The sequence below is a fragment of the Bactrocera oleae genome, chromosome 3 (genome assembly GCF_042242935.1).
Source record: "Bactrocera oleae isolate idBacOlea1 chromosome 3, idBacOlea1, whole genome shotgun sequence".
Classification (NCBI taxonomy): Eukaryota; Metazoa; Arthropoda; class Insecta; order Diptera; family Tephritidae; genus Bactrocera; species Bactrocera oleae.
The window spans coordinates 67,120,041-67,147,060 of NC_091537.1; the positions used below are offsets into that span (position 1 = coordinate 67,120,041).

General features: G+C 35.4%; 5 protein-coding genes across 6 annotated transcripts; 2 read left to right on the forward strand and 3 right to left on the reverse strand.

The window, feature by feature from the left end:
• Positions 1–11,396: 11,396 nt before the first annotated feature.
• Hs2st (Heparan sulfate 2-O-sulfotransferase) lies at positions 11,397–14,533 on the reverse strand. The gene is made up of 8 exons (XM_014230780.3): positions 14,140–14,533; positions 13,844–14,061; positions 13,724–13,769; positions 13,618–13,657; positions 13,414–13,552; positions 13,258–13,355; positions 13,057–13,179; positions 11,397–12,957 (listed from the first exon to the last, which is right to left on the reverse strand). Exons 1-8 carry the CDS (start codon positions 14,303–14,305, stop codon positions 12,714–12,716), a joined length of 1,074 nt encoding a protein of 357 aa, XP_014086255.1. The 5' UTR covers positions 14,306–14,533; the 3' UTR covers positions 11,397–12,713.
• A 178-nt stretch (positions 14,534–14,711) lies between these two features.
• LOC106614849 (uncharacterized) lies at positions 14,712–16,491 on the forward strand. The gene is made up of 2 exons (XM_014230768.3): positions 14,712–15,089; positions 15,145–16,491. The coding sequence occupies exons 1-2, from the start codon at positions 14,898–14,900 to the stop codon at positions 16,342–16,344; spliced, it is 1,392 nt and encodes a 463-aa protein (XP_014086243.1). The 5' UTR covers positions 14,712–14,897; the 3' UTR covers positions 16,345–16,491.
• Positions 16,437–17,618, reverse strand: LOC106614850 (alpha-ketoglutarate-dependent dioxygenase alkB homolog 4). The gene is made up of 2 exons (XM_014230769.3): positions 16,760–17,618; positions 16,437–16,691 (listed from the first exon to the last, which is right to left on the reverse strand). The coding sequence occupies exons 1-2, from the start codon at positions 17,485–17,487 to the stop codon at positions 16,481–16,483; spliced, it is 939 nt and encodes a 312-aa protein (XP_014086244.1). The 5' UTR covers positions 17,488–17,618; the 3' UTR covers positions 16,437–16,480.
• Positions 17,619–17,764: 146 nt separating this feature from the next.
• On the forward strand, positions 17,765–21,694 carry FIG4 (polyphosphoinositide phosphatase FIG4). Its single transcript, XM_014230787.3, has 3 exons — positions 17,765–17,984; positions 18,062–19,688; positions 20,261–21,694. Exons 1-3 carry the CDS (start codon positions 17,904–17,906, stop codon positions 21,148–21,150), a joined length of 2,598 nt encoding a protein of 865 aa, XP_014086262.1. The 5' UTR covers positions 17,765–17,903; the 3' UTR covers positions 21,151–21,694.
• On the reverse strand, positions 21,391–24,341 carry LOC106614863 (queuosine-tRNA galactosyltransferase). Of its 2 annotated transcripts, none has more exons than XM_070106765.1 (5): positions 24,150–24,341; positions 23,691–24,054; positions 23,495–23,625; positions 22,112–22,604; positions 21,391–22,048 (listed from the first exon to the last, which is right to left on the reverse strand). In XM_070106765.1, the coding sequence occupies exons 1-5, from the start codon at positions 24,165–24,167 to the stop codon at positions 21,852–21,854; spliced, it is 1,203 nt and encodes a 400-aa protein (XP_069962866.1). In that variant the 5' UTR covers positions 24,168–24,341; the 3' UTR covers positions 21,391–21,851. The 2 variants fall into 2 exon arrangements, with proteins under 2 accessions (XP_069962866.1, XP_036226923.2); XM_036371030.2 differs by having other exon boundaries at positions 23,706–24,054; positions 24,150–24,339.
• Positions 24,342–27,020: the final 2,679 nt, after the last annotated feature.

Consider the following 27,020-nt stretch of genomic DNA (forward strand, 5'->3'; position numbering starts at 1 on the left):
CACAATAAGCTGGTTATGTGTTTTTGTAGCATTATTACTCATAATCATTTGTTTGCTTTTGTGCGCATGCGCGCCAGTGCACTCTATCTCTAGCACGTTTAGCAGCAGTTAAATGTCAATTTTTACTTCAATTTGTAAATTTGTGTACATTTGTAATAAAAAGTAGTGTGGCAGTAAAAGTTCAGCGACGCAGCTGGTGGAATTTCATAGTTTTTTGTTGGCTATTTATTGTCTTTAAATTGCTGGTTTTATATAATTAGCTCAAAATCATAAGTTATTTTATGAGTTTCCACATTTATACTTTGCACTTTTTATTGATTGGCATTTTTAGTCTAAGTCCTTGTTTTTTTTTAGCAAACTGTGTCGCTGTTGTCAGGTAGGGAAGATTTTTTGCTTATGAATTATGAGATATAATAAATCTATATGTACCTATGTATTGCAAGTACGTACGTATAAGTTTATGTTATCATATTTTTGCTTTTTGCACTCTTGCAACATGTTGCACAGAGTATAATACTATTATTTGGAATTTATACATTGCGAAAGGGTCTCAAACACATTTAGCATCTTCTAAGCGGAGGTAAAGGGTGTTTTTTTAGGCATGTGATTTTCAAGAAGAAATAAGACCATAGAATTTAATGTTAAGACCAAGAATTCAGCTTTATTATAAAAAATAAGGATTCGCCATTATGTTTCCAAAATCATTTCGGGCATGACTGCCGCGGCTGGCTCGAGTAAATTCCAGATGTGAGGACAAAATTTTGACCACTGTTTGCAGGAATATGCACTTTCAAGGCATCTGTCGTCTCGGACTTATAAAATAGTCCAGCCGTGTTATATCGCACGATCGTGAAGGACACGCCACAGGCCCACGACGCGAGATAATGCGCTCACCAATAATTTCCTTCAATAAATTGAATGCATGACATGTAGCGCCATCTTGTTGAAACCAAAAGCATTCTATATCAACATCCTCCAAGAAAAAGTCATTATTCATGGTTTTATAACGTTCCCCATTGACAATAGCATTATGGCCAAAAAGTGACGTTTTGAGGAGTAACGGCGTCTCAACAATGGCTTGTGGATTATCATCTCTCCAAATGTGACAATTTTATTTCCAATAAGCTCCTTTCGGGTCATTACAAGCTTACCAACGCCTAATCCAATTTATTATTTTCAATTATTTACTTCGTATAACGCTCGGCTGGGATGGCCTTCAGAGCCTTCAGCAAATTTTGTTTTTTTTTGGTATCAGCTTATTTTTGGAGATTGTTGGACAGTTTCGAAGTCATATTCATAAACCCAAATAGCGTCCCAGCGACGTTGTCAAGCATCTCTTTTGCGACCTCTACTCGATGTCGTTTTTGCAAACAATTCACGTCTTTTGAACGAGTCTAGCTTTAACAAGCTTCATATCCAAATCATTAACCAAAATGTTTTGAGTCGATTCATAACAGATGTTGAGATCCTCTGTTATCTCTCTGATGCCATTATGATGGCATTAAGGTACTGTTTCTTTGAGTATTTCGATGTTATCGCATTAACAGAGGTGGATGAACGACTCGCATTAGACAAGTTTTCGATGACTTCACGCACTTCATTGAAGGCGTTGTTAACTCATATAAAAAAGTGGATTCACCAAAACACTTCTGAATACATTTTCAATGATTCCGTAGCCGTAGTTTCATTAGAAACACAAAATTTCTAGTAAACTCGTTGTACCATTTTTTTCTATGGTAAAAATCGTCTAGACACACTTTTCGCGTCGTAAACAGACAGCTGCCAAATACACTAGTTGACATATGGAGATCAAACTTCACACGAACATGAAAAAATGGACTTGTGTCTGGGCAAATTTGATCTTGATTGTATATTTATGAGATTTCTGGTATTGTAATTTTCGTTTTACAACTGTTCAAGTATGATCTTGGTCGAGAGGATCAGTACCAATGTTCAACTTATAACAAATGGAGAAAAATTAAGAAACATTTTTTATACTTCATCTTTGAAGATCCAATAAAATATACCAACCCATTTATAAACACTCACTTATAGCAGCCATCTGATATTTTTAAAGAAACCCCGCTCTGGTTTACATATTCTGGGCTGACACTTAGCATATTCTAAATGAACTAAATTTTCAAGGTAGAACCCATTGTGTATAAATTAGTATGTTCGTTAAGGAAATTCATTAAATGATAAAATACATGCTTAATTCCAAATCCACGTTGCTTTAGCTGATTTGTCACCTGAATTCTACATATACAAGGTGTGTTCAAAGGAAAAGGTGAATTTTGAATTTTTTAGAAAAGTACTTATTTATTCATCAATATCTAATTTGTTCCCTTCAAAGTAGTCCCCCTCAAATATAATACACTTGTACCAACGCTTTTTCCAAAACTCGAAGCACTTCTGAAATGCGCTTTTCGGTATGGCCATCAGCTCTTTCTTCGATTCTGACTTGATCTAATCAATTGTGGCAAAACGCTTTCCTTTCATTTGGGAACCAGTTTTAGTTTTTGTTACCAGTTATGATCCGTTTGAGCAAACCCGGATCGTTGTTGACGTCATTCAACAACTCCTGAGCAATACTAATGCGGCAACAAACTTCTAATCGAAAATGGCTCTTAATGCAAGCACATGGTAAACATATGTGTCCGAATATAACAAAAATAAAATATCGATAATCGAATGTACACAGTCCGCGAAACATCAAAATTCACCTTTTCCTTTGAACACACCTCGTATATACATATTTTTCTTCTCATTCCCTCTATATATAAGCTCGAACTCACATAACTCATATTTGCATATTGAATGTCGAAGCTCTATCCATTGAGTACTGCATGCCCCTCATCGCATTACTATAACAAATTTAATTTCATCATTAATTGGTTTACTTGTTTTGCCATTATTTGCAATGAGTTCAAGTGCAAAGTAAAACAAGTGGACGCTTATTAACTTTTAGTAATTTATTTTAATTGTATATATATATAGCAAAACTAAGACATGAGGGTCTTAGAAAAGTAAATAGCGAAGAAGATCGGAAGTTCTCCCAAGCTTTTTGATATACTCGCCAGACTGAAAAGTTCGTGTTGTGTCTTTAAGAGGGAGCCACTATACGTTCTCCGGGCGATGAACATAGAGAACGTCCAAAAGAAGACATTGTGGAGAGAAATATCGGTATTTTCCCAATCTTGTCGCTACCGAATTTTTATTATTCTTAGACCTCAAAAGAAATGCCTCTTACTAATTCAAAGGTTGTGAACTAGAGCGAGATATTTGAATTGAATGATTGATGAAAACTCTTTGTTCAAGTTCGTTCCCAGGTCGGCTCTTTGTAACCGGAACATACTGGAATTTATAACTAATTATATCAAATAGAAAACATTCCACAATCATTGTAGTGTATCAAGTTCAGTAAATTTTGGAGATTAGAACGAATATTTGGTATAAGCTGGAGTTTGTTCGAAGTTTAGTAATGTGCGTCAAATATATAATCTAGTTTAGGTAAGGTAAAATTATGTGGTTATGTCCCAAGATAGTATGGCATTTGATCTGGTTATGATCAGCCTTTTTTGAAGTCAGAAAAAGATCTCCAGTAATAAGATTTTAAGTATCGACAAAACGCCTTGCAATCATTACAAACCTGCTTAATCATTTAATTTATATTCCCGCCAGATCAGCTGGATGCCTAGGGGTGTGAGATCCCAAGTGTTTTAGCCGCCAGCCCAAGCTGTTCTAAAATAACGCGTAAGAGGATAGAGACGCTCTGACCCGTTCCCACTACAAAGACAGGGAAACTGAGGTGCCCTTCCATCCCAATGCATGAGCTTTGTAGTTGCCTACGATTCCGGTATTTCCCTGATACCCAAACTAGTATTTTACCGAAGTAATCTAATGTTCAAGTCTAATATTACCGTTCTATTATCGGAGTGTGTGGTTACTTACTTTAAGAAGGCTTAATTCCTACTTTGAGGACAGTAACCTCGGCTTGAACGACGCGGCAATAATCAGGAAGTCTGAAACTGGTATTGATGGATAGTTCCCGACAGTAGACACCACCACCACCCCGATGTCTTGACCCATTCGTAAAGAAGTTCACTGCCCCTCTCCTCCAGCTGCTTCTTCCTTCCCACATCTCCCTCTCAGGTATAACGGCAAAGATTAGACCGCCAGTGCATAATTCGACGACTCTATAATGGAAGCATGTGAGAATACCATTTTAAATATGGCGACGGGTGATATGAGCAAAAAGGTGGTGTGCACCAGACATGTACACATAGTCTATACTAGACCTGAATAAATCAATATTCATTTTCTACTAACTGTATATGCTGTATGGTATGGTTAATTTCAGTTCATAAGAAAATGTATCTGGTTCTTAGTTTTGTCTATTGCCTTGAAATTGAATTTCCACCTGTTCTTGTCTTGCTGAATTTCGGTTGAATTATTTACACTCCTGATTAATGATATTAAGGATACACTGGGATTAATAGAGACATATTCCAACTATACATACAACTTCAGAGTTAGATTGCCGAAATAATAACCGAAAATATTTGCCTGATAAAATCCGTGTCAATTTCGATAGAACAGAAAAGGCTGTCGGGGGAATTCAATCGTATGCTACTAACCACCTATTTGCAGGTCCTTTCAAATCCACTTTCCTCAAAAAAAAAACCTCCTTTTATTGAAAAGCTATCTAAAATACGTCAATGAAACAAAGATTTAATAATATTCGTTTCCACCTTCATTAACATATTATTACCTAGAAAGTAATCAGCAATAATTGGTCATTATGGATAATAACGGCGCACAATTGTTAAAAATTAAACCAGTTTTTTTATAATAATTTCAATAAATAACAGATAAACAATTAATAGTAGATAATATTTGAGATTGAATACGGAAAGCCAAAAAGGTCAGAAATATGTAATTAAACGGGTAATTAAATTTAAATAACTGAGCTTGAGCGATAAGCTATTTGGCAATAAGACAACAAATGTAGCTTTATTAAAAGCACATTTGTATATACTTTTATAAGTATACAAGTATCTACATAAATATAAACACATATTCCTTTAAATTACAAGTTAGGCACCGTTAGAAGGTGAGCCTTGTTCGCCTGTAGACTTTGATCAGTATTTATGTATGTTTGTATATCTGAACTTTTATTGCACTTAATCACTTCAAATTGATACACAGTCAAGTAAGATATATTTACATTCCAGATCAACCTGTTTGTTGATTTTTGTTCTACACAGTTGAAATGGCAAAACTTATCTCTGAGTTGAGGTGAGTTCTGAATAGAGATTGATATGGCAGAATCAGTTGGTAACTAACTGTTTGGATAGATCACATATTAACACCCTTTGACTCAGTGGATAGATCACATGATACATGCATATTTAGATAACGTACGATAAAGTGTACTTCTTGAGCTCAGTCCGTGGAGAACGAGGTTCTATCTTGCTTCGTAGCGGTAGCTAAAATAGGGATCGATAATAAAGTAAATCAAATCTAGAGATCAAGTCATCGCTATGTTATTGTTGTTTTTGTTACGAATACCTAAGCCCTGCGTGGGGAAAAGTGCAAAATCAACTGTCCTCGAAGTCACTTAGCGGTAGGTTCAGAAAATTTTGCATGCAAGACATATGCTTCGTATGTTAGAGTCTATTCTGAATATGTTGGAGTGTAACTTGCTACAATTTCCAGAGCAAAGTTGCGCAAGGGTCACTCTGTTTTCACCCGACAACTCGAGCTCATATCCTGCGAAGGGTGGAAATTGGACTCTGAAGATTACTCTCTCTAGGAAGGAACCGATAAAGTACACGTCTGAAGTTTATTAAGTCCGCATTTATGTATTCCTGTACTTCGTGGACGTATTATAGAAACCTTCTTTTGATGTTCCTAGGAGGCGAATCCGCTCCAAGCAGATGACTGCAATATGCCATATTGGAGCTGCGTAATTTATGACCAGTCGGGCGATTGCCCTGTAAGTGGCCAGCAATCTTTCTTCCCATTCCCAGGATGAAATGATCAAATTTGAGTTGTACTCCAGATTGAAATCTTTCGTGATAACCAAGCTGCTCTCAAAACCGTGGATAATCTCGGTAATCATTCAGTTATAACAAGTGGAACTAGACTCAATGAATATGCGAGTCAGGTATGGCTACTAATTTTGAAGATACCAAAACTAGTGTTTGGCTGCTCAGTTGCCAATGTTCAGTAGTCGATTCCAATACGTATTACAAACTTTACTATCGCTAGTTGTCATACATTGTGTAAGCTCGAGTTGAACTTGTCGAACTATTCTGAATAACAAAGAGGTTACCGAAGTTTCCAGATGTGGATAAAGGAGGCTTATTTAAAGTTATTTGTGATTCCAGGTCTCGCAGGAAGTATCGATTGGATAAAAGATATGATCCAGGAACAAAAAACTTCGACCCTGTGAGTCTTCAGGAAGAGCAGTTTTGTGAAACCTTTAAGCACTTTAAATTCTGCTATAATTCATCCAATCTCGAGGATGTTTTCGCTCTGCCATGTGGATCATTTTACTATTCTCTACTTTCTTATGTAAATCTTATATCTGTCTTAACGTCAGCGTTGATCTTTAAGCCATTTAGTTGTAGTCATACAATAATTGCGGTTAATTAATAGTCATTGTTAGAACATTTCAATACAAAAAGTCCCCGCATACTAATTTCTTAATTCACTTTTCAATTGAAAACCTTTGCTTGATTTGATTAAGTGTTGAAATCTTGCCGCCTAGGAGGACTAGTGAGGCGCACTAAGTGCTAGCAAAATCCAAGGTACACATTTAATATGATTAAGTTGATGAGTACATCTCAAACATTGTCATTTGCACTTTGGCCATTTTAGCACATATACAAATACATATATACATATACATATGTATATACTTAAAGTGATGTTTCAACACATATTTATTGACAATTATAGATTTATCGCAGTTTATTAGAATAAACATAGACATACTGGCTTTAGTAAACTTTACTCGCAGATTCACTTGATCTAAAACCTGTTTTTTCAAGCCGGAAATGCTGTGTCTGATTTAAATAACTCGACGAGTGCACTTACTTACTGACAGTACTCCTAACATTCTAAAATCGTCGATATTTTCGTGGAACAACTGAGTGAAAGCGATATAATTGTTTTCAAGGTTAACAATTTTCAAACAAGAAAAAACATTAACTTCGGTTGCACCGAAGCTATGATACCCTTTACAAATACAAAGGCAATAAATCATGCTTAATTTCGGGAAGATAACTCGTCAAAGGAAAAAATTTTCCATGCAAGCACTTTACTCCGATCGTTCAGTTAATATGGCAGTTATATGCTATAGTCATCCGATTTATACAATTTCTTCGGAGATTGTATTATTGCCTCAAATAATAATCCATGCCAATTTCGTCAAATGTAGGAGTTTTCCATATAAACACTTGATTCCGTTCGTTCAGTTTGTATGGCAGCTATGTGCTATAGTAGTCCGATATCGGCCGTTCCGACAAATGAGCAGCTGCTTAGTGTGAAAAGGACAGTTGCAAAATTGATAGTTCAAAAACTTAGGGACTAGTTTGCATATATACAGACAGACAGGCGGACATAGCTAAATCAACTCAGCTCATCATGCTGATCATATATATCTATATATATATATATATATTTTATAGGGTCTCCGACGTTTCCTTCTGGGTGTGACAAACTTCGTGGCAAATTTAATATACCCTATTCAGGGTATAAAAAATGCGTAAAAGTCATCAGGGAAATAGCAGAGGATCTCAACATCGCTTATGTATCGACTCAATTTTGGTTAATGTTCTGGGTATGAAGCGTTTCAATGCTAGACTCATACTAAAACACCTAAATCTTTTGCAATAACGTCGAATAGAAATAGCGAAAGAGATGTTAGGAAAAGGTCACTGAGGACTCTACATCTATCAAACGCGACATGACGTCGAAACTGTAGAATAATCTAGCGAATGACGTTCCAAAAATGAGCCGAAGCCGAAAAAACCAAAATTAGCTGAATATACGAAAGGCTATCCCAGCCTTCTTGTCTTGTTAACTATAAAACTTGATCCAGCTGTCTGTATATGACGATTCGTATCGTATGAATGATTGATTGTTTATTGGCTGAATTTTGGCTTTGATTTATAGAATCTTGGTTGATTTCCAAGGGTTTAAAGCGGTACACTTCGTTAGTGTTTTCTACAGTACTCATGCCCTGATAGGATCGATAAATTTTGTGTGCAGCCAATATGCCATTTAGGAGCCTTCCACCTCGGAGAAATAGCACTTTTACAGATGTTCGATGTACAAGTATTCTCTCCGGTTTAGTTTTTTTATCAAGGATAACTGCGAAATATGTAAGAGATCTCGTGAGTGCAATAATTTTATACCTCAAAAAAGAAATTGACTTCTCCGCGAAATGACAGACTTATCATATTTTTCGGATTAACAGTAAGTCTCTCCTCGCAGTAAGCGGACATACCGAAAGTCTTCTGTATGAACCGGTATTGGTTGAGGATCGGTACGACTCTATGACTAGCGTATTACTTATCATATGACTTAACAAAGCCAATATGTCCTTTGGACGAAACAATAGGTTGAATCAGTGCAGTAGAACGTCCGTTATTGGCATATGTAATTTTAATACTAAGATAGAGAACTGGTGAGTTCTTTCGTACTATTGTTTATGTAATTAACTAAAATTTTCGCTGCAGCTGCAGTAGGAAATTAGAACAGCTAAAAGTTGTAATTTCGATTTTTTTTGCAAATTGCTGATTCTCCGAAAATTCGAAATTGTTCCGGAAAATTGTTTCGAAGATATGTGTGCATTTGTAAGAATTTTTCAACTCAGGGTAATCGGCTGCCAAAACTTTATACGCGTTTTTCTCGAAACAATGGATTCAAATTTGGTGAGGAAAATTTCTTCGAAACGGCTGGACGTAGTTGAAATTTTTACATGATCTTTATAGATATAGGATTTGTTTGGTAACGATCGAAGGAGTAAGCTTTTTGATAATAATTGCGTTAAAAGATTTTAATTTTTCACAAAAAATAAATACTTTATAGGTATATATACCTATATTCATTTGTAGTAATAACTCTTTTTTGGTTTTTAGATTCTCACCGGCAGACACCTTGTTTTCGAAGGTCTTCATAGAGTTTGGCTATGGATGCAAGGGAATCTAAAATTTTTCAAAATGAATCAGTGATTATTAAAGTTAATTAAATTTTGTAAATGTACATTACTTTTTATTTCTTTATTCAAATAAAATAAATGCCTCTTCAAAAAACAAAAAAATCGCAAAAACCACGTTTTTTACATATAGGATATAATCGCTTAACCTAAAAATCCACAAGGAAATTTAAATTTTTCCAAATATAAATATCATATTTATTATTGTAGTATCTATATACATTAAATTGCATACACATACATTTAAATACTTACGTAATGGCAATTACGAAATTTCACTAAATTAATGCTCTAATTATACAAACACACATACATATATGATGTAATTGTAAACTATTTCAACAAAATATCAATACTCCGAGTACAATACTTTGCATTACATACATATATTTAAATCATATAACAATTTACATACATATTGTTTTTGTATTTCTTTGCCTTTTCTGACATTTTTTTCACATTTGTTGTAGCTAGCTTCTGACTATATTTAATTCCATTTATACGTGCAAATTTCTTATCAACTAACGACTATTTTTAATTAAGTTGCCTTTTTATATTAAGTTGCCTTTTTATACTCTCGCAACATGTTGCCACAGAGTATAATAGTTTTGTTAATGTCTGCTTTTTATGTGTACATATGTATACATTTAATATTAAATATTATTCATATATTTTACTTAAGTTATTGTTTGTATTGTCAGTATAAAAACGTTCGGATCGATCATAATGTGCTGCTTACGTATACAAATATGCGGTTAACAAAGGAAAGAGTTAAACTGAGTAAGGTATATAGTTAACTAGTAAGTCTGTATGTACTTACATACAATTATATATTTATTTACATACATATGTATGTAGAATAGAAATTAAAAACTCCGCACACAATTTAACTAAGTTTTTCTAGGACTACAGTAATTTACAGTTATACTTTTACATATAAATCTTGCTAAAAATTAATGATATGCTATAAAATTTTACACTATTTTTTTCTAATAGTATTATGTTTTTAATGTACTTGTATTGTTTGTATCTTGCAACTGCAGTTTCACTAGTTATTGCTTATAGTAAGAGATAAGTAAAACAAAAAAAAAACGTTAACTTCGATTGTACCGAAGCTATAATACCCTTCACAAATACAAAAGGTTCCTCAAAAGAACTTGATTCCGATTGCTTCGATCTGAACAATTTCTTCGGAGATTCTATTATTGCCTTAGATAATGATCCGTTATCCGATATCGGCCATTCCGACAAATGAGCAGCTTCTTGGTGAGAAACGGCCATATGCTTAATTTACGATCGATATTTCAAAAACTGAGACTAGTTCGTGTATATACAGACAGACAGGCAGACGGACGGACAGACAGACATGGCTAAATCAACTCAGCTCACCATGCTGATCATTTATGTAAATATTTTATAGGCTTCCGACGTTTCCTTCTGGGTTACAAACTTCTTCAATTAAAAAAATAATAAATAAATAAACAAAAATAAAAAAAATTGTAATAAAAAAATTAAAAAAAAAAATATATAAAAAATATAATAATAATGATAATTAAAAAAACTAAAAAAAATATCAAAAATGAACATATCAAAAAATAAATACAAATTCAAATTTTTTTATTATTTAAATATGAATGAAATATTAATAATATGTAATAAAAAATTGAATAAAAAAAACTAATTGAAAAGTTTTTTAAAATACTAATAATTGAGCAAATCAAAAAAACAATTATAAAGATCAATAAAAAATTTAATAAAAAAATTATAATTAACATTGTTTTTAAATACGAATAAATGAGCAAATCAAAAATATATACGTATATGTATATGTATATTAAAAATGACATACATAAAAAAAATAAAAATATTAACTAAAGGTAATAAATTAAAATAAAACGATAAACCAGTGTATATAGTAAAATTCAAAATATTATTTTAAAGAATTGTTAAATATTATATAATTTAAAAATTTGATAAAAAAGTTATAATAAAATAAATATAGAAAAACTAAAATTTGATACATAATTACAAAAATGTTGATTAAAAAAAAAATATTTTATTAACTTAAATTTATAAAAACTTTTCATAATAATAGTACAAGTATATTATAAACAAAAAAATACAATTTAGAAAGGGTTGCAAAAAATGCATTAAAACAATAATTAAATTAACATTTGAATTAAATTTTTTTTATTTCGTAATCCCAAAAAACTTTACTGAAATCCCTATTTACGAATTAAAAATCAAAAATACCTGATCAAAAAAAAAATGGTAATCTCAATATTATACAATAATTAAAATAAATAAATAAATTGTTTTACATTATTCCGCGTTTGTGTACTTTGTGTTCTACCATATTGCTTCGGTTTGGAAAAGGAAACCTTACTTTCAATAAAATTTCAATTAGTTCAACACTTTATATCTTATTTACATTAAATTAGTTTTAATTATATAGTTTCAGTAGGAAGTATGTAAATCTTTCCCTTTTTATCCCGTTTCTTTTCGGCTTTTAATATGTAAAACAAATTTTTTTTGTTACTCCAATTTAGAAATTAAAAATATTTTCTTAATTTTTAAACAAAAATTCTCAATTTTTAATCCTTATTTTAATTTTTAGGCCCAACATCTCGGAATTAATTATTGAAAATTTGGTTTTTTTCCATTTATTTTGAATTAAAATATCGCAAGCCTAAATAAAACTTAATTTTTTTTAAAAATTAAAAAGAAATTATTTTAAATATATTATATTTAAAAAAAAAAAATTTCCTAAATTTTTACATATGTAAATAACAAAAAGTATATAAATTTAGAAAAATATTGAAAAAGTATAGTAATATATATCATAAACAGAAAACAATACAATTTAAATTAATAAAACTAAATTTATAATTCCAAAATCCAAATTACTAAAATTCAAAATTTAAAAAAAAAAAAATCCATATAAAATTATAACTTACGAAAAATATAATGACTGTCTTCTTATGTTGTTGTCTAGCGGCAGAAAACATACCTGTAGTAATTTCGAGGAATGGTGCCGAGTTGACAATCCTTGGCCGGATAAAAATCCGGCCCAGTTCCGGTTACTTAGACTCGACTGTCTTCACATAATTGTCATTGCTTAGTCGTGGTTACATATTTAAAGTTCTTATTTGCATATTGCGCATAAATAAGAATTGCGCAAAATTTTTTGAAGTATAAAGAACAGAAATATACAAACAATACTAACAAGTCAATACCAAAAAAAAATTTTTTTAAATATGACTACAATTGGAGGGTTCATGTAAAAAAGTAAATGTGTATAGCCACTATGTTATAATAGGAGTTTCACACTACAAACAGTGCTTTATGTGTACAAACAATGAAGTGACAACAGCTGCGTGCGCTAACACAACAAGAAAATATACACACACATAATTTAATTTCACACATTAGTGCATTTTTTGCGCATTTTTGACGTTTTTGCAACAGCATTTCGCAAATGCTATCATTTGGGTCTTATCTTTTCATACATAAATTTTTGCAAATGCTTATTATCGGGCACGGTCAATTTGCGCTTATTATATTCGAATTGTGTCAATGCAAATTCGTACAATTCATTCTCCATTTGCCAGATTTTTGTTTTATGTATGGTATTTATTGTATCGTCGTTGGGTGCTATTTTCCAAGACGTTTGACGTAGATGGGATTTATTGGAATGTTGATAGTGTTCCCGGAAACCGTGAAATATGCTGCAAAGCAAAACAATGGCATGATATTGTAGTTTTCAATTGTACAGTGTGCAATATGTATATATATATATGTATGTATGTATGTTTGTGTATATTTACCGCGGCAAAGAACGCTCAAGCAGATCCACAAAATCCTCCATTTGCTCGGTAACGCCAACCAGAAAATATTCATTAACCAAATTATACTTAGCTTGATTTAATGCCCACTCGCTGCCTGGCTCCCTACAAAAAACAAAAAAAAAATTTATAAATTTATTGAAGCTGCATATGTTTTGAGGTTTTAAGGATAGTTTGACATACCAGCACTCTGCTGCATGACCGCAAAAGAATGGTATTTGCAGCCACATATTCTTTGGATCACAGTCTGATTGTTTCGATAAAACGCATTCATCAAAAGTCTGCATGGCAAAAGTATAAATATTTTTGAAAGGATAAATTAAAGGTATGAATACTCACAATTTTATTACCCGCCTTTTTGCGTACTAAATTCGGACGATAATTATCACCATAACGTAGAAAATAATAGTAGGAAACTAGCCTATCCAATGGCTTACGTACTATATTAATATAAATAGGTTTGTGCGCAATTTGAAATCTGCAATTAAATAAATATAGTATTACTGGAGTCAAGCAATTACAAGAAAAAGCTGCAGTAATTACTTGGAAAAGTCCAAAAACGCCATATGACCATGATATAGTGCTGTTTAAAGACAAAAATGAGAAATATTACTAATGTATGCGTCAAAAAATCAGCAACCGCACTTACCCGGCTTCATTTCATGCCATTTGGTAACGTTACGCACAAACGTAATCTGCCAAAAAATAATATTTTTTAAGATTATGATTACCTTTTAACATACAACTGATTTCCGTCAATGCTACTCACCTGATTGGGCAGCGATAGCACATGCATATTTGCCGTCACATTTATATGCAAGACATGAAACTTATTACGCTTACATAAATCGTAAGCAATATTAACAAAACTGGTGGATCCCGTTTTGGGTACACGATTATATAGCACTACTAATTGTTCTTCATAATCGAAATCGTCCAGTGAACCACCATTTGCTGCAGCTGCTATACGACCCAAAGGTTTAATCGCTAATACGATATTCAAGTAAATATAATATTTAAGTAAACAAATAATATATGTATTTTAACAAATATATGAGTACAAACCATTACTCCAGGTCTCTTCAATGCGCACCTCCGATGACCAAATGTACCAATAGACACCAAATCCCAGCAGACATAGTGCACTGAATATGAACCAATGCAACGGCTTCCAACCTACCAGCATTTTTTTCAATTTCTTATGCCAACACAATAGCCACTTCATTTTCATATCAACAATAACAAACGCTTTTCACTACGTTATGATATGAGCTTTGCTGTCTGGCGCTCATTTTCGTTGATTTTTGTGAATTCGCACCACTTTCGTACACATTTAGTAAACTTATTTAATTAGTACTTGAGAAATTTAACAATTACAATACAAAAGCAGCTGTTGTAATTAGAAAGCTGAACACAACCTTTACCTGTCGACAGCAAGTCGAAAGCTGTAACGTTATCAGCTGTTTGTGGTTAAACAAATGATGGAATACATTCCACAGTGTTGCCGGATGGTGAAATTATTTAGTTATGTGTTATTTACATTATAATACAAATTATGAATTATAGCGAAAATTACACTGAATTGAAATAACCATTTTCTTTTTCGTAAAATTGTATTATTTGAAGTAATTGTTAAAAGACATGATTATTTTGCTAACAGCCTCAATCTGTTAATGTCAATTATTTCATTGCCATGTAAGCAAATTGGGCCACGGTGCATTTTGCAGTTTGACAATTGTACGCGTTGAAGATTTTCAAAGTGTAGTAGCTATAGCCGTTGTGATATTTTCGCACTAAAACAACAAAAATTTGTAAACAAATAAATGGAAATTGAGTTAAACACTGGTAATCTACGTAATTTGTGCCGTATTTGTTTGGGTGCAGGCAATTACAATTTGTGGGAACATAAAGTGCATTGGAGCGACAATACGATAGAAAATGATTCCCTGGAGTCTGACGCACAAGCAGCAGCGATTTCCATACATGAAGTATTGCAAATGTATAATGACTGGCAGGTAAGTTTTCAGAGAGACTTGTTAAATTTTATTTTAAAAACTATCTCAATTACAGCATTCGGTACTTGAATTCGACGTCGAACTGCAACTGATTTGCAAGGAATGCTTGCAGGAGCTTCAACCACAGTATATTTTCTACAAACGCTTATGCGCCGCTAACAAACAAATAAAACAGCTTTACGAAGAAGCATTACAGCAAGAACAGTGTAAACCAGCATTGGTACCCGAGCCGGTAGCCAGAGAAGAATTGGAATATGATAATACTTTAGTTGAATATTTAGAATATACATCAGAGCATACACTAACTGATCAGCATGTGAAATCTGTACAATGTAACGAATATCCAGCACCTTTACAAATACAAAATACACTTAAACAACCGGAGAAACGTAAATTCGTCAAAAATCCAAAATTCATACTCACAGGCGGTGTAACACAATTACTTACGCATGCTACAGGGGCCACTACATTTGTTCCACCGATTGAAGCCACTTCGCAGGAGTCTCATACAAATGTCCCATATAGCCCACATAAACGAAAAAGAAAAGTAGATGATGTGGATATGCATACACTACTTGAGAAAAAAGAAAGAAGAAATCACAATCTGTTTATAGAACACATACCGAATGTGATAGAAAAAGGCAGAACTACGGATGTTTATGTAAGTGAGCAAAATGTGAAAGTTAATACCGCGGTGCCGAAAATAGAGGAAATCGTCCATGAAGTACCATCAAATGAATTAATTGAGTGCGACTTAGGCGAACAGTACCAGGAACTTATTACCAGCAACCATAATAAGCTAGAACAACAACAAGAACTTGTAAGCGAAAATGAAGCGCAAGCTGCACTACCATTTTCTACAGTGAGTACTGATGATACTGGCCGCTCCATTTACGTATGCAAATATTGTCCACAAGCCTTTACGGCGCCATGCTTTCTGCTAACACATGCACGCAAGTCACATGTTTGTAAGCATTGTTGCAAAGCCTTCGTTAAAACTGCTGATTTATTTGCGCATTTAAGAGAATCACATACAGATTTTAAATGTAAATATTGCGGAAAAGAGCTTAGTTCTAATGGCAACTTACGCGCTCATATAAGACGCTTACATGTAACAACCACTGAAATGACATATCCAGCGGATATCATTAAAAATACTGTTATGGGTAATAGTACAGAGGAAATTGTTGATGGTGGGGGAGACGGCATTTACATAGATGATCCCGCACAACATATAGCTGAATATCTCGATTGAAAAATAATTAAAATGACAAAAAAAAAATCGTTTTGTGGTTATTAGCAGGTTCAATTGTCAAAATCGTATTGTAAAGTAAAAAATAAAACAGAAAAGCTTATTTATGAATATATTATGCAAATAAAATGTTAATTACTTATTCTTCAACAGTTGCTTTTTTTGTGTCCGTCCAGAAATTTTGTGCATTCTGTGTTACCTCATCGCCTTTTATTTTGTTTTCACCATCAATATACATAGGCGTAAATTCACGATAAGCAATACAAACACGCCTGCTTTTCACATCCTCACGCAATACTGAATGTTCGAATTGGTAGCGCGCGGGTCCATACATTACCATCAGTGAGTGACTAAGTAAAAATATATTAAAAACTACTATTTAAAGAAGGAAAATAGGAAAAATGTTAGTTCCACTTACTTTGGCATAGCTACACGTATAATTTTATCCTTGAAGAAATCCAATTGCTTCGTTTCCAGCAACGGTAAAAGTAATTGTTTCTCATAATGCGGTACTAAATTCAAATTATATTTTTTCGGATTTGTCGAGGCATCGAAAGCGGTCAGCGTCAGTACTGTGTCTCCAAGGCAATTCACAGTCACAACACGTTCTCCCCATATCCAACAATCATCTACATGTGGATCGATGGATGCGCCCTTTGATGGTTCATACTCCAGTGAGCATTGCTCAATTGTCTGAAAGTCACTCAATATTGGCACCTCACGTAGCCGCTGTTGTATAAAACGTGTACTTAACGGAAAACCATTAAAGTTACCATTCTTTAACTTTCGTTGACGAAAGTTGGCTTTTGGTCCGAAATTTTGTTTGCGACGGCCACTTTGTGATATTGCCCACGGCAACACATCTAAATTTTCCATTAACTCCTCACTTTCATTGGTACACAGGAATTGCTCCTGCACAAACATTCCGGGAAATGGTAATCCTTCATGATTGTTGTGTTCTGGATGTTGGTCACGCACTTCCCACGGGTTCCAACCTTCGAAAAGGCGCTCGCATAGGGGGCAAAATGAAAACGCTTGCAGGTCTTTGAGTTGTTGAAGAAGTGATGGTTTTTGAATGTTAAAGTCCTTCTCACACTGAAGACAGGTGCGTACACCTTTGCACCCGCAAGGACGTATTGTATTCATTAATTAAATACCGGTGTTTAATTTATATATGTAATATTTAAACTTGTAAGAAATAAATAACTTTAATTTTGCTAAACTAAGAGCAGCTGATTGCCACAATACCGTATTCGCGTGATACTTTGCAAGAACATTTATAGAAACTATAAAATTTATATAAATTATGTATAATAAAATAGCACTTTGTGCTGTTATAAAAAAACTGTTTGTTATAAAAAACTAATTTTCAAAAATAACATGTAACATTTGTAATACGGTTCATCAATCATCAAATCCTGGCAACACCAACGTGTTATCACAAAGTAATAGTCAGCTGGGATTATTCTTCATTCGCGTTACTTATTTGTTTAGTCACCACAGAGAAATTTGTTTATAATATCCATGAAAATTGCTAAAACAGTAGCAATTAAAGTCATAAAATGAACAACAGTAATCCGAATATATTTTTTAATCCACTTATTAGTGGCATACAAAAGGTGGTACTTTACGAAACGCGCACTGTGAGTATTCCACTCGATATAAATATTTTCCACGATATAATATTTCTTATTTGTTGTTTTTATTTTGGACATTTTAGCGTCTCTACCTTGTTGGTAGCAACAATCGTGAAACGCGCTTTCGCATGCTTACCATTGATCGCACACAACACGACCGTGTTGTTATCGATGAGAATCCCAACGAGTTGAACGCATTGGAAATACGCAGATTCCTCATTTCACTCGGTAGCTCAGCGCGCGTTACCTCCGCCTATGGTGTCCTGGGTTTTGTGCGCTTTCTTGAAGGCTACTACCTGCTGCTTGTCACGAAACGCAAATGTTGCGCGCACATTGGCATGCATTTGATTTACACCATAAAAGATACAGTCATGGTGCGCGTAAATGAACCAACAACATTACGTGCGCCACATCCCTATGAAGAACGTTACAAGAAAATGTTTCAGAGTATCGATTTGCGTAGTAATTTTTATTTTTCCTATTCATATGATTTAACGCGCACGCTTCAGTATAATGAATCGGCACCGCGATTTGTAGGACCAAATGTAGACTTGGACAACGATGAGCCCTTGCCCGACTGGGATAAACTCACCAATAATGTTGTAGCACCGGATGAGCGTGTGAACTATGCATTTCGCAGCAACTCGCGTACGCGTTTTGTCTGGAATGCGTTCCTCTTGCAGCCAATGCGTGTCATTGTGCTTAAGGATTGGATGTTGGAAGTGACGCATGGGTATATAAGTCAGTCATGTATTAGTGTTTTCGGACGACATGTGAATGTGTGTTTAATTGCAAGGCGTAGTACACGCTTTGCCGGAACTAGATTTCTGAAGCGTGGTGCCAATTGTATGGGTGATGTGGCAAATGAAGTGGAAACAGAACAAATAGTCACAGACGGTCAACGTATGTGCTCGTTTACACAGATGCGTGGCTCAGTGCCTTCACACTGGTCACAAGATGTCGTCAAAATGGTGCCGAAACCACAAATACAATTAGATATTTGCGATCCATATGCACAAACACCAGCGCGTCATTTCGATCGTCTACTCTTTCACTATGGCTCACCGCTAATCATGTTGAATTTAGTGAAGAAACGTGAGAAGCGTAAACATGAATCGATTATCTCCAAAGAGCTTGTCTACAGCATACGTTACTTGAATCAGTTTTTGCCACCGCAACACCGTATGAAGCACATACATTTCGATATGGCGCGGAAAAGTCGTGGTGGCGGCAATGTCATGGAAATGTTGGCCGACATCGCGGAGAGCGTAGTGCAACAGACTGGCATGTTTTTTAAGGCGCGCGGTAGTGAGTGTAGTTTCCAAACAGGCCTAGTGCGTACGAATTGCGTCGATTGTTTAGATCGCACCAACACGGCACAATTCGCCATTGGCAAGTGTGCGTTGGGTCATCAATTGGAGCGTTTAGGTTTCGTTAAATCCGCCAAACTCGAGTTCGACTCAGATTGTGTGACCATGTTGGAGAATCTGTATGAGGAGCATGGCGATACGCTGGCATTACAATATGGTGGTTCCCAGCTGGTACATCGTATTAAAACTTATCGTAAAACGGCGGCATGGGCTTCACAGGGCAACGATATAATGCAAACATTGAGCCGCTACTACAGTAATACCTTCAGTGATACGGAGAAACAGCATAGCATTAACCTTTTCTTGGGCTATTACATACCCAGCAGAAGTCACACGAAACGTATGTTTACTAGAGATACAAGCATGATTACTATTTTCAATATTATTATACCATGAACAGGGTTTGCCACGCCAGTTTGTAACACCCAAAAAGAAATGTCGGAGACCTATAACAAGCATACATATATATATATAAATGATCAGCGTGACGAGCTGAGTAGATTTAGCTATGTCCGTCTGTGTATATATTAAAATCGAGTTCTTGTAAGGAAAATTTTTTTTTGACAATATCTTCACGATATTTGGCACAGCTTATTGCTTAAGACAATGTAACAATCTCCGAAGAAATTTTTCAGATCGGAGCGCTATGGCATATAGCTGTCATACAAACTGATCGACCAAAAACAAGTTCTTGTCTGGAAAATTTTTTTATTTGACAAAATATTTACACGAAATTTGGCATAAATTATTTTCCAAGACAACGCTACAATATCCGAACAAATCTTTCAATTCGAATCCAAAATCAAGTCTTTGGGAGGAAAACTTGAACCTGTAAATGGTATTATAGCTTCGGTGCACCCGAATTTAACGTTTTTTTTTATTGTTTTCAATATATCTTTATTTATTTTGCAGATAATCAACCAATATGGGAGCTTCAAACAGACTACTACATGCATAACGTTTATAAACCGCTCACACCAGAAAATGAAACGCGTCTTATTACCGACTGGGTGCGTCACAAAGTGCGCTCCTGTCTGCCGCACTCCACTTCGGACTCAAACAAAATTGTCAAGGAACTATTTCGCGTGCATTCCAAAGGTCTTGAGATGATCGATGCGTATTCGAATTATCATCAATCATTTAAATGGACCGATCTCAGTGAACACATAGCTTTCGAGATTAGTCAACTGGCATTACGTTATATGCCAACATTCCGCACCAACTACTCACCATTCCAGCGGCAAATACAAGATCGCAAAGCACGCAAAAATCCTAACCTCACCGGGCAAAGTTCCACCAGTTCTACGAATAGCAATTCATCGAGTTCCAGTTCCGAAGCGGATGATAGCTCTACCGATGAGGATATAAGCGCCAGCTATGCTGTTAAGGATGCCAACCAAACTGTGTTGATAGAACAAGAACCATTTACATTGGAATCGGTGTTGCCGCCCATGGATGAGGTATACGGTTGCAAGATTACCAATCCATCTAAAGCTAATATGGATATATACCGGAAATATGTGCAGTTCGGTAAATTAGCTAGCGGCAATAATAATGCTTTTGCTCTTTCAACTGCGGCACCGCCACGTGAACGTGATAATGAAATGGCTAACCTAAAGCGAAGTATATTGAAACCATTAAGCAATTATGGTAGTGATTCGTATTTGCAAGTTACACCACCAACCGTGAGCGAAGAGAGTCAAAAGATATATGCAGAATATTGCAAAGTGCGACGAAACTTCGATGCAGCGCCGAAATTTGAAGAGTGCGATGTGCTATACCGTTATGTACAAATGCTCTGAAGTCACTGTTGAGTGGAGAGAAACCGGGGACAGGAGAGTATATAGGATGCCTTTAATACCTTCACAGACTCCCTCTCAGTGAACGGTGTATTTGGAGTTAAACCACTACGCACTACAAACGACGAAGAGCTCGACTGGTCCCGGGAACTTAGAGTGACCCTCGCCCTACTTGGTTCTGGATATTGTAGCAGGTTAAACTCCTATCAGGGTTGCAAATAATACATTAAAAAGATAATTAAATTAACATTTGAATTAAGTTTTATTTTGTAATGCCAAATACAGAATAAACTTTTTTTTTAATTTTTCCCGACATCGGGATTAATAAATAAAAATTTAATTTTTTTTCGAATTCGAATCCCTGACTCTGACTCTGAACCATTAATGGTTGGTGATGGAGGAGTCGTTCCCGATCTCCTCTCGTGACACGGCCACTGTCTATTATTGTTAAGTGTATTCAGCGTTAACCATAATTTTAGGCAAATTTTTTAGTTTTTTTATTTGTGAATTTGATTTTAATAAAATCGTTTGCTAATATACTATACTATCACAATTGTATAATATTGTGTAAATCACAAAGTTTACACAGGAGGGGGTTGCATATTTCTTTGAATATTATTTTTGTATACATAACCTTTAAATGTAACCCTAATAAGTTGTAAAGCTAGAAAAATAATGCACTTTTTGTGTTAGCACACCACAATTTACGTGAATAATACGTAATCACGTCCTTCGCACAAATTTAAACTATTTAAATTCGCTTCAAAAGCACCATTGGTGAGATCTAATTTCATACAAATAAGCAGCGGCGGCCGCGCATGCGTGAAATGTATAATCGGCGCTACGTACGTGAAACGGTGCGCATTCTCGTCGTAATGATTGTAAGTTTTATTTATTTTCTCTAAAAGAAAAAATATTTTTTATAACTAATAAAAACTCAAGTACTCTCCACGCGTCAACTTACTCTTATCCACATCACAGAAGGCACGCACGTTGCACTTGAACGTTTGTGGTAAATCGCGAAAAAACTTACGTCCACGCTTACCCGCATTCCAAATGGTGAAACCACTGCGCCACGGCTCCACGCACAACACATGTGCGAGTAAATGTTGCATGCGTAATTGCCAAATAGTTTCGGCAACAATTGAGAACGTGGTTGCTGCCGCATGATAACGATAGAGCAGCAAGCATTCATTAATACGCAGCACGCGTCCACCGCGATCAAGATGCGCATAGAAAAATATAAGATCTTCGGGCGTGCCACGGCCGTGTTCGCAAAAACCACCCGGTATGCGTTCGTAGACTCGACGATGGCATAGCCAAGTGGGCATAATTACCGTTGGTCCATTGGCAGTGTATATTTGTAGCGGCAACTTTGTCGCATCCAGTTCATTTGCCCAGCGTGTGAAGCGGCAGGTGGAATTCGGCGGCGTGCGCACGAACTTGCAGCCAATGAGCTTGAAAAAGTTAGTGTGTATTAATTGAAAATAAGAAAAAACGTTAACTGCACCGAAGCTGTATTACCATTCGCAGGTGTATTTTTTTATTGCATAGAAGGGTATAAAAGGATCTTTGTCATGTTTTTGATCGGTCAGTTACCATACAAACTGTATACGCTATAGTAGTCTGATCTGAACAATATGTTAGGATAGTAAAGTCATGACTTGGTTCAAAATCCAAGCTACAATTTGTGAAGATACCTTATCAAAAAAAAAGTTTTCAGTCAGTTTTATGGTAGATATGTAGTATAGTTGTCCGATCTGAACAATTTCTTTGGAGATTGTTCCGTTGCTATGGACAATAATCCATGCCAAATTTCGTGAATGTATCTCGGCATATAAAAAAGTTTTCCATACAACGACTTGAGCTATATGCTATAGTTGTCCGACCTGAACAATTTTTTCGGAAATTATAGCGTTGCCTTGAATAATAAGCCGTGCCAAATTTCGTAAAAATTTCTGTTCAAATTAAAAAGGTTTCCATACAAGGACTTGATTTTGATCGGTCAGTTTGTATAGCAGCCATATGCTATAGTTGTCCAATATCGGCGGTTCCGACAAATGAGTAGTTTCTTGGTGAGAAAAGGACGATTACAAAATTTCATATCGATTCTCAAAAACTAGGAACTAGTTCGTGTTTATACAGATGCACAGAAAGACATGCATGGCTGAAACGACTCAGCTTGTTACGCTGATTATCATCATGATTAATATATAATATGTATGTATACTTGATAGGGTCTCCGACGTTTTCTTTTGGGTGTTACAAACATCGTGGTAAATTCAATATACCCTGATCAAGGTATACAAATATATACTAATTAAATTAAAAATTTGTATATACTCACGGCATCTTTATTGGCGCGCGCTAGTAAATATTGTTGCTCTATACGCGTTGGCAGCATTTCGTCATCGATATCTTGAAAGCACAAGTAGGCACCGTTCCCCAGCTCTATAGCGCGATTGCGGCCATAACCCACTGACGGTAAATATAATAATTTAAATTTAATAAATATATTTAATTTTAGTGATTTTCATATTAACCAAATTCGGACACACCTCCTTTGGGCTTTTCACTTTCGTTTCGAACTATGAACATCCGTATCCGTTGTCCACCAAACTTGCGTTGCCAAAGTGTCAACATTTCCATTGTATCATCCGTACTGCAATCATCAAAGACACAAACCTCAATTTTAAACTTTTGCTTGCTTTCCACTTCCTTTGTTTCGCCCGGTGACGTCACATGCGCCAACAACTTATTGTCATCCACCCACTTGTGTTCTGCTGGCTGCATTTGTTTTGATTGTTGTTGCTGCTTTTGCACATGCACAGCTGTGCATTGTCGGAGTATCGACCGAAAACAATTGTCAACCCACTTTTCGCCATTGAGCACAGTGACAATGATAGACTATTTTTGTGTTTGTTATGCACGCACAAAACAAGAAAATGGAAAATATTTTCATATTTCATTTATTTGAATAGCTTTTATGCACTTTAACGTACCACTGTGTCCTCGCTCATTGATGGGGATGACGTACAACAAAAAATACAATTGCCGGCAGCAATACAAGTACAACAATTTGATTGGAGCAGAAATCGAGTTACGAATATATATGACGCGCTGCCAGACGACGGCACATAGAAAGCAGTGTAGAAATAAAATTTCAATTGAAGTTTTTCTATAGACACAATAGAAAGTATTTGAAATATTTGCTGTAGAACAAAACAAAACAATAAAACATTTCTGTAATAAATGCTATTGCCATGATTTATTGCTCAATGCAGATAGAGTGATAAAAATGTTGTGTTTATTTCAAGTAATGCTTTAGTTAATCAATGGTTTCTTGTAGTTTGTGTTAAATTATGTGTCGATATCAGGTGGTGTAACGTTGGTGTGTGGGAAGTGTGATGTGAAGTGTGATGTGAAGTGCAACAAGCATTCATAATTAGCAAATTATTATGGGTGTACAAATGCGAGTATGCTGGAGATATGCAGTTAAAATTATAGCATGAGCTCAACATCAATCAATTGCGATATGTCTACATACATGTATATAAAAATTGTTAAATATATTTTATTACAATTCATTATACATTTTATGCTTACTTTACATTATGTATATTGTGATATTGTTCTGAATGGCGAGGGAATTGATGATAAGCAAGACGTAGGAAAAAGCTATAAATTAATAGAAGAAATCTTCCTCTGACTTTCTAAATAGGACAACACAATCAAAATGCAGATTTAAGTGGCATTTTATTTGAACAAGCACTGTTCACACTACTTCTGGTGTTGGCAAAATTTTATATTAAATGAAGTATTAATCCGGTTTAACCCATTTTTGACTTAAAACATACTATTCAATTATATAACTTATAGCGAATTTTGTTATTATAGCTTTAGCGGCTTAGGAGATATGCACATTTTACCTATTAGTTTACCCACGCCCACTTTTAAAAAAAGTTTGAAACTTCAGATGCCCTTCTCTAATGTGATCCTGTGTACCAAATAACAGTATTGTATCTTATTGTGAAGCTTAGTTATGGCAATTTATTTTTTTCGATTAATGGCGTTTTGTGGGCTTGGCAGTAGTCCGATTACGCCCATCTGCCATACCAACCGTCTTACGGTACCAAGAAACATGTGTACCAAGCTTCATAAACATATCGCAGTTTTTACAGCTTGCACAGACGGACGGACGGACGGACAGACAGTCACCCGGATTTCAACTTGCTCTTCATCCTGATCATTTATATTAGGCGTTATTGTCCATAGTACTTGTGTTACGTGTCGCATCATGTCATTTATTCGCGCTTTTTCGAATAACTACTGGGTGTATGCATTAATTCGTGAGGTTAAGACTTTATTGTGAAAAAATTGTTATACATTTAATGTTCAAAGTATTGCCCATCGGAAGCTATGATGTTTGCCCATCTTTCTGGCAGTTTGTGGATCCCATCCCAAAAGAACTTCTCCGGCTTGGAGGTCAAGAAAGAATCAATCCAATTTCTGATACCCTGTTCTGAAGAGAAGCGTACTCCGGTGACGGCATTCTGCATTGATCTGAACAAGTGGAAGGTGCTATGTCTGGGCTATAAGGCGGGTGAGGTAGAATTTCCACCCACAGTATTCCAAATAGTTTTTAACTGGCCTTGCAACATGTGGCCGAGCGTTGTCATGATGAAAAATTATTGATTCGTGTCTGGTCGCATATTCTGGTCGTTTTTCCGCGATGGCCTTTTTCAAACAAATCAATTGTTTTCGGTAGAGGTCCCCATTGATCGTCTGACCCGATTTCAATAGCTCATAATAGAGCACACCATTGTGGTCCCACCAAATACATAGCATAACCTTAACAGCATGGATATTCGACTTTGCCGTGGATGTTGATGGTTGGCCGGGCTTTATATACGATTTCTTGCGCTTTGGGTTATCATAATGAATCCATTTTTCATCGCCAGTGACAATCCGATGCAAAAACGACTTCTTTTGGTGGCGTTGAAGCAACATTTCCGACATGCAGAATCGACGTTTGACGTCTCTTGGCTTTAATTCATAAGGCACCCAATTTCCAAGCTTCTGGATGAATCCTAATGATTTTAATCGTCTGGAAACGGTTGCTTGATCAACTCCTAATACTTTTGCAAGTTCTTCTTGCGTCTGGCATGCATCTGCGTCGAGCAATGTCTCCAATTCTTCGTCTTGAAGTTTGTTTGGTTGTCCGGGTCGTTCTCCGTTGTCTAAGTCGAAATTGTCACTTTTAAACCGTGCAAACCACTTTTGGCACGTTCGTTCGGCTAAAGCATGGTCACCATAAACGTCCAGTAAAATACGATGGCTTTCGGCAGCACTTTTCTTCATGTTAAAATAATGAAGAAGAACTCCCCGCAAAAACACTTTATCTGGTACAAATTTCGACATTTTCAAATGAATGAAACAAATTGTTGTTCACGATCAAACAATTTATATCTACTGAAAACGACGCGAAATGGCAGTACCTTTGAAATGAATATAGCCACAGATGAATACGACGCGAAATAATATTAGTAGAGCCCTCTCTTAGAAAACCGCACGAATTAATGCATATACCCAATAAGATAAGCCAAAAAACCGTTTGGAACCGTTTGCATAACCTTGGATTCAAAAAGAAGCTTGATGTTGGGGTGCCACACAAACTAACGTAAAAAAACATAATGGACCGAATTTCCATCTGCGAATCGCTGCAAAGACAACATCGAGAGCAAAGCGGCCCAGACCGTGGCCAAGACCGGATTGACAGCCAGGAAGGTTTTGCTGTGTGTTTGGTGGGATTGGCAAGGAATCATCTACTACGAGCTGCTCCACTATGGCCAAACGCTCAATTCGGCCCTCTA

Coding starts and splice junctions, on each gene's coding strand:
- Hs2st (XM_014230780.3), bottom strand. CDS start 14,305: ATGAAAATGAAGTGGCTATTGTGTTGGCATAAGAAATTGAAAAAAATG. Junction 13,770..13,843: donor TGCTATCGCTGCCCAATCAG/GTGAGTAGCATT, acceptor ATTTTTTGGCAG/ATTACGTTTGTGCGTAACGT. Junction 12,958..13,056: donor CTTGAGCGTTCTTTGCCGCG/GTAAATATACAC, acceptor TTTGCTTTGCAG/CATATTTCACGGTTTCCGGG.
- LOC106614849 (XM_014230768.3), top strand. CDS start 14,898: ATGGAAATTGAGTTAAACACTGGTAATCTACGTAATTTGTGCCGTATT. Junction 15,090..15,144: donor AAATGTATAATGACTGGCAG/GTAAGTTTTCAG, acceptor TCTCAATTACAG/CATTCGGTACTTGAATTCGA.
- LOC106614850 (XM_014230769.3), bottom strand. CDS start 17,487: ATGAATACAATACGTCCTTGCGGGTGCAAAGGTGTACGCACCTGTCTT. Junction 16,692..16,759: donor ATACGTGTAGCTATGCCAAA/GTAAGTGGAACT, acceptor ATTTTTACTTAG/TCACTCACTGATGGTAATGT.
- FIG4 (XM_014230787.3), top strand. CDS start 17,904: ATGAACAACAGTAATCCGAATATATTTTTTAATCCACTTATTAGTGGC. Junction 17,985..18,061: donor TACTTTACGAAACGCGCACT/GTGAGTATTCCA, acceptor TGGACATTTTAG/CGTCTCTACCTTGTTGGTAG. Junction 19,689..20,260: donor CAGCAGAAGTCACACGAAAC/GTATGTTTACTA, acceptor TTTATTTTGCAG/ATAATCAACCAATATGGGAG.
- LOC106614863 (XM_070106765.1), bottom strand. Junction 23,626..23,690: donor AGGAGGTGTGTCCGAATTTG/GTTAATATGAAA, acceptor ATTTACCGTCAG/TGGGTTATGGCCGCAATCGC. Junction 22,605..23,494: donor CGCGCGCCAATAAAGATGCC/GTGAGTATATAC, acceptor AACTTTTTCAAG/CTCATTGGCTGCAAGTTCGT.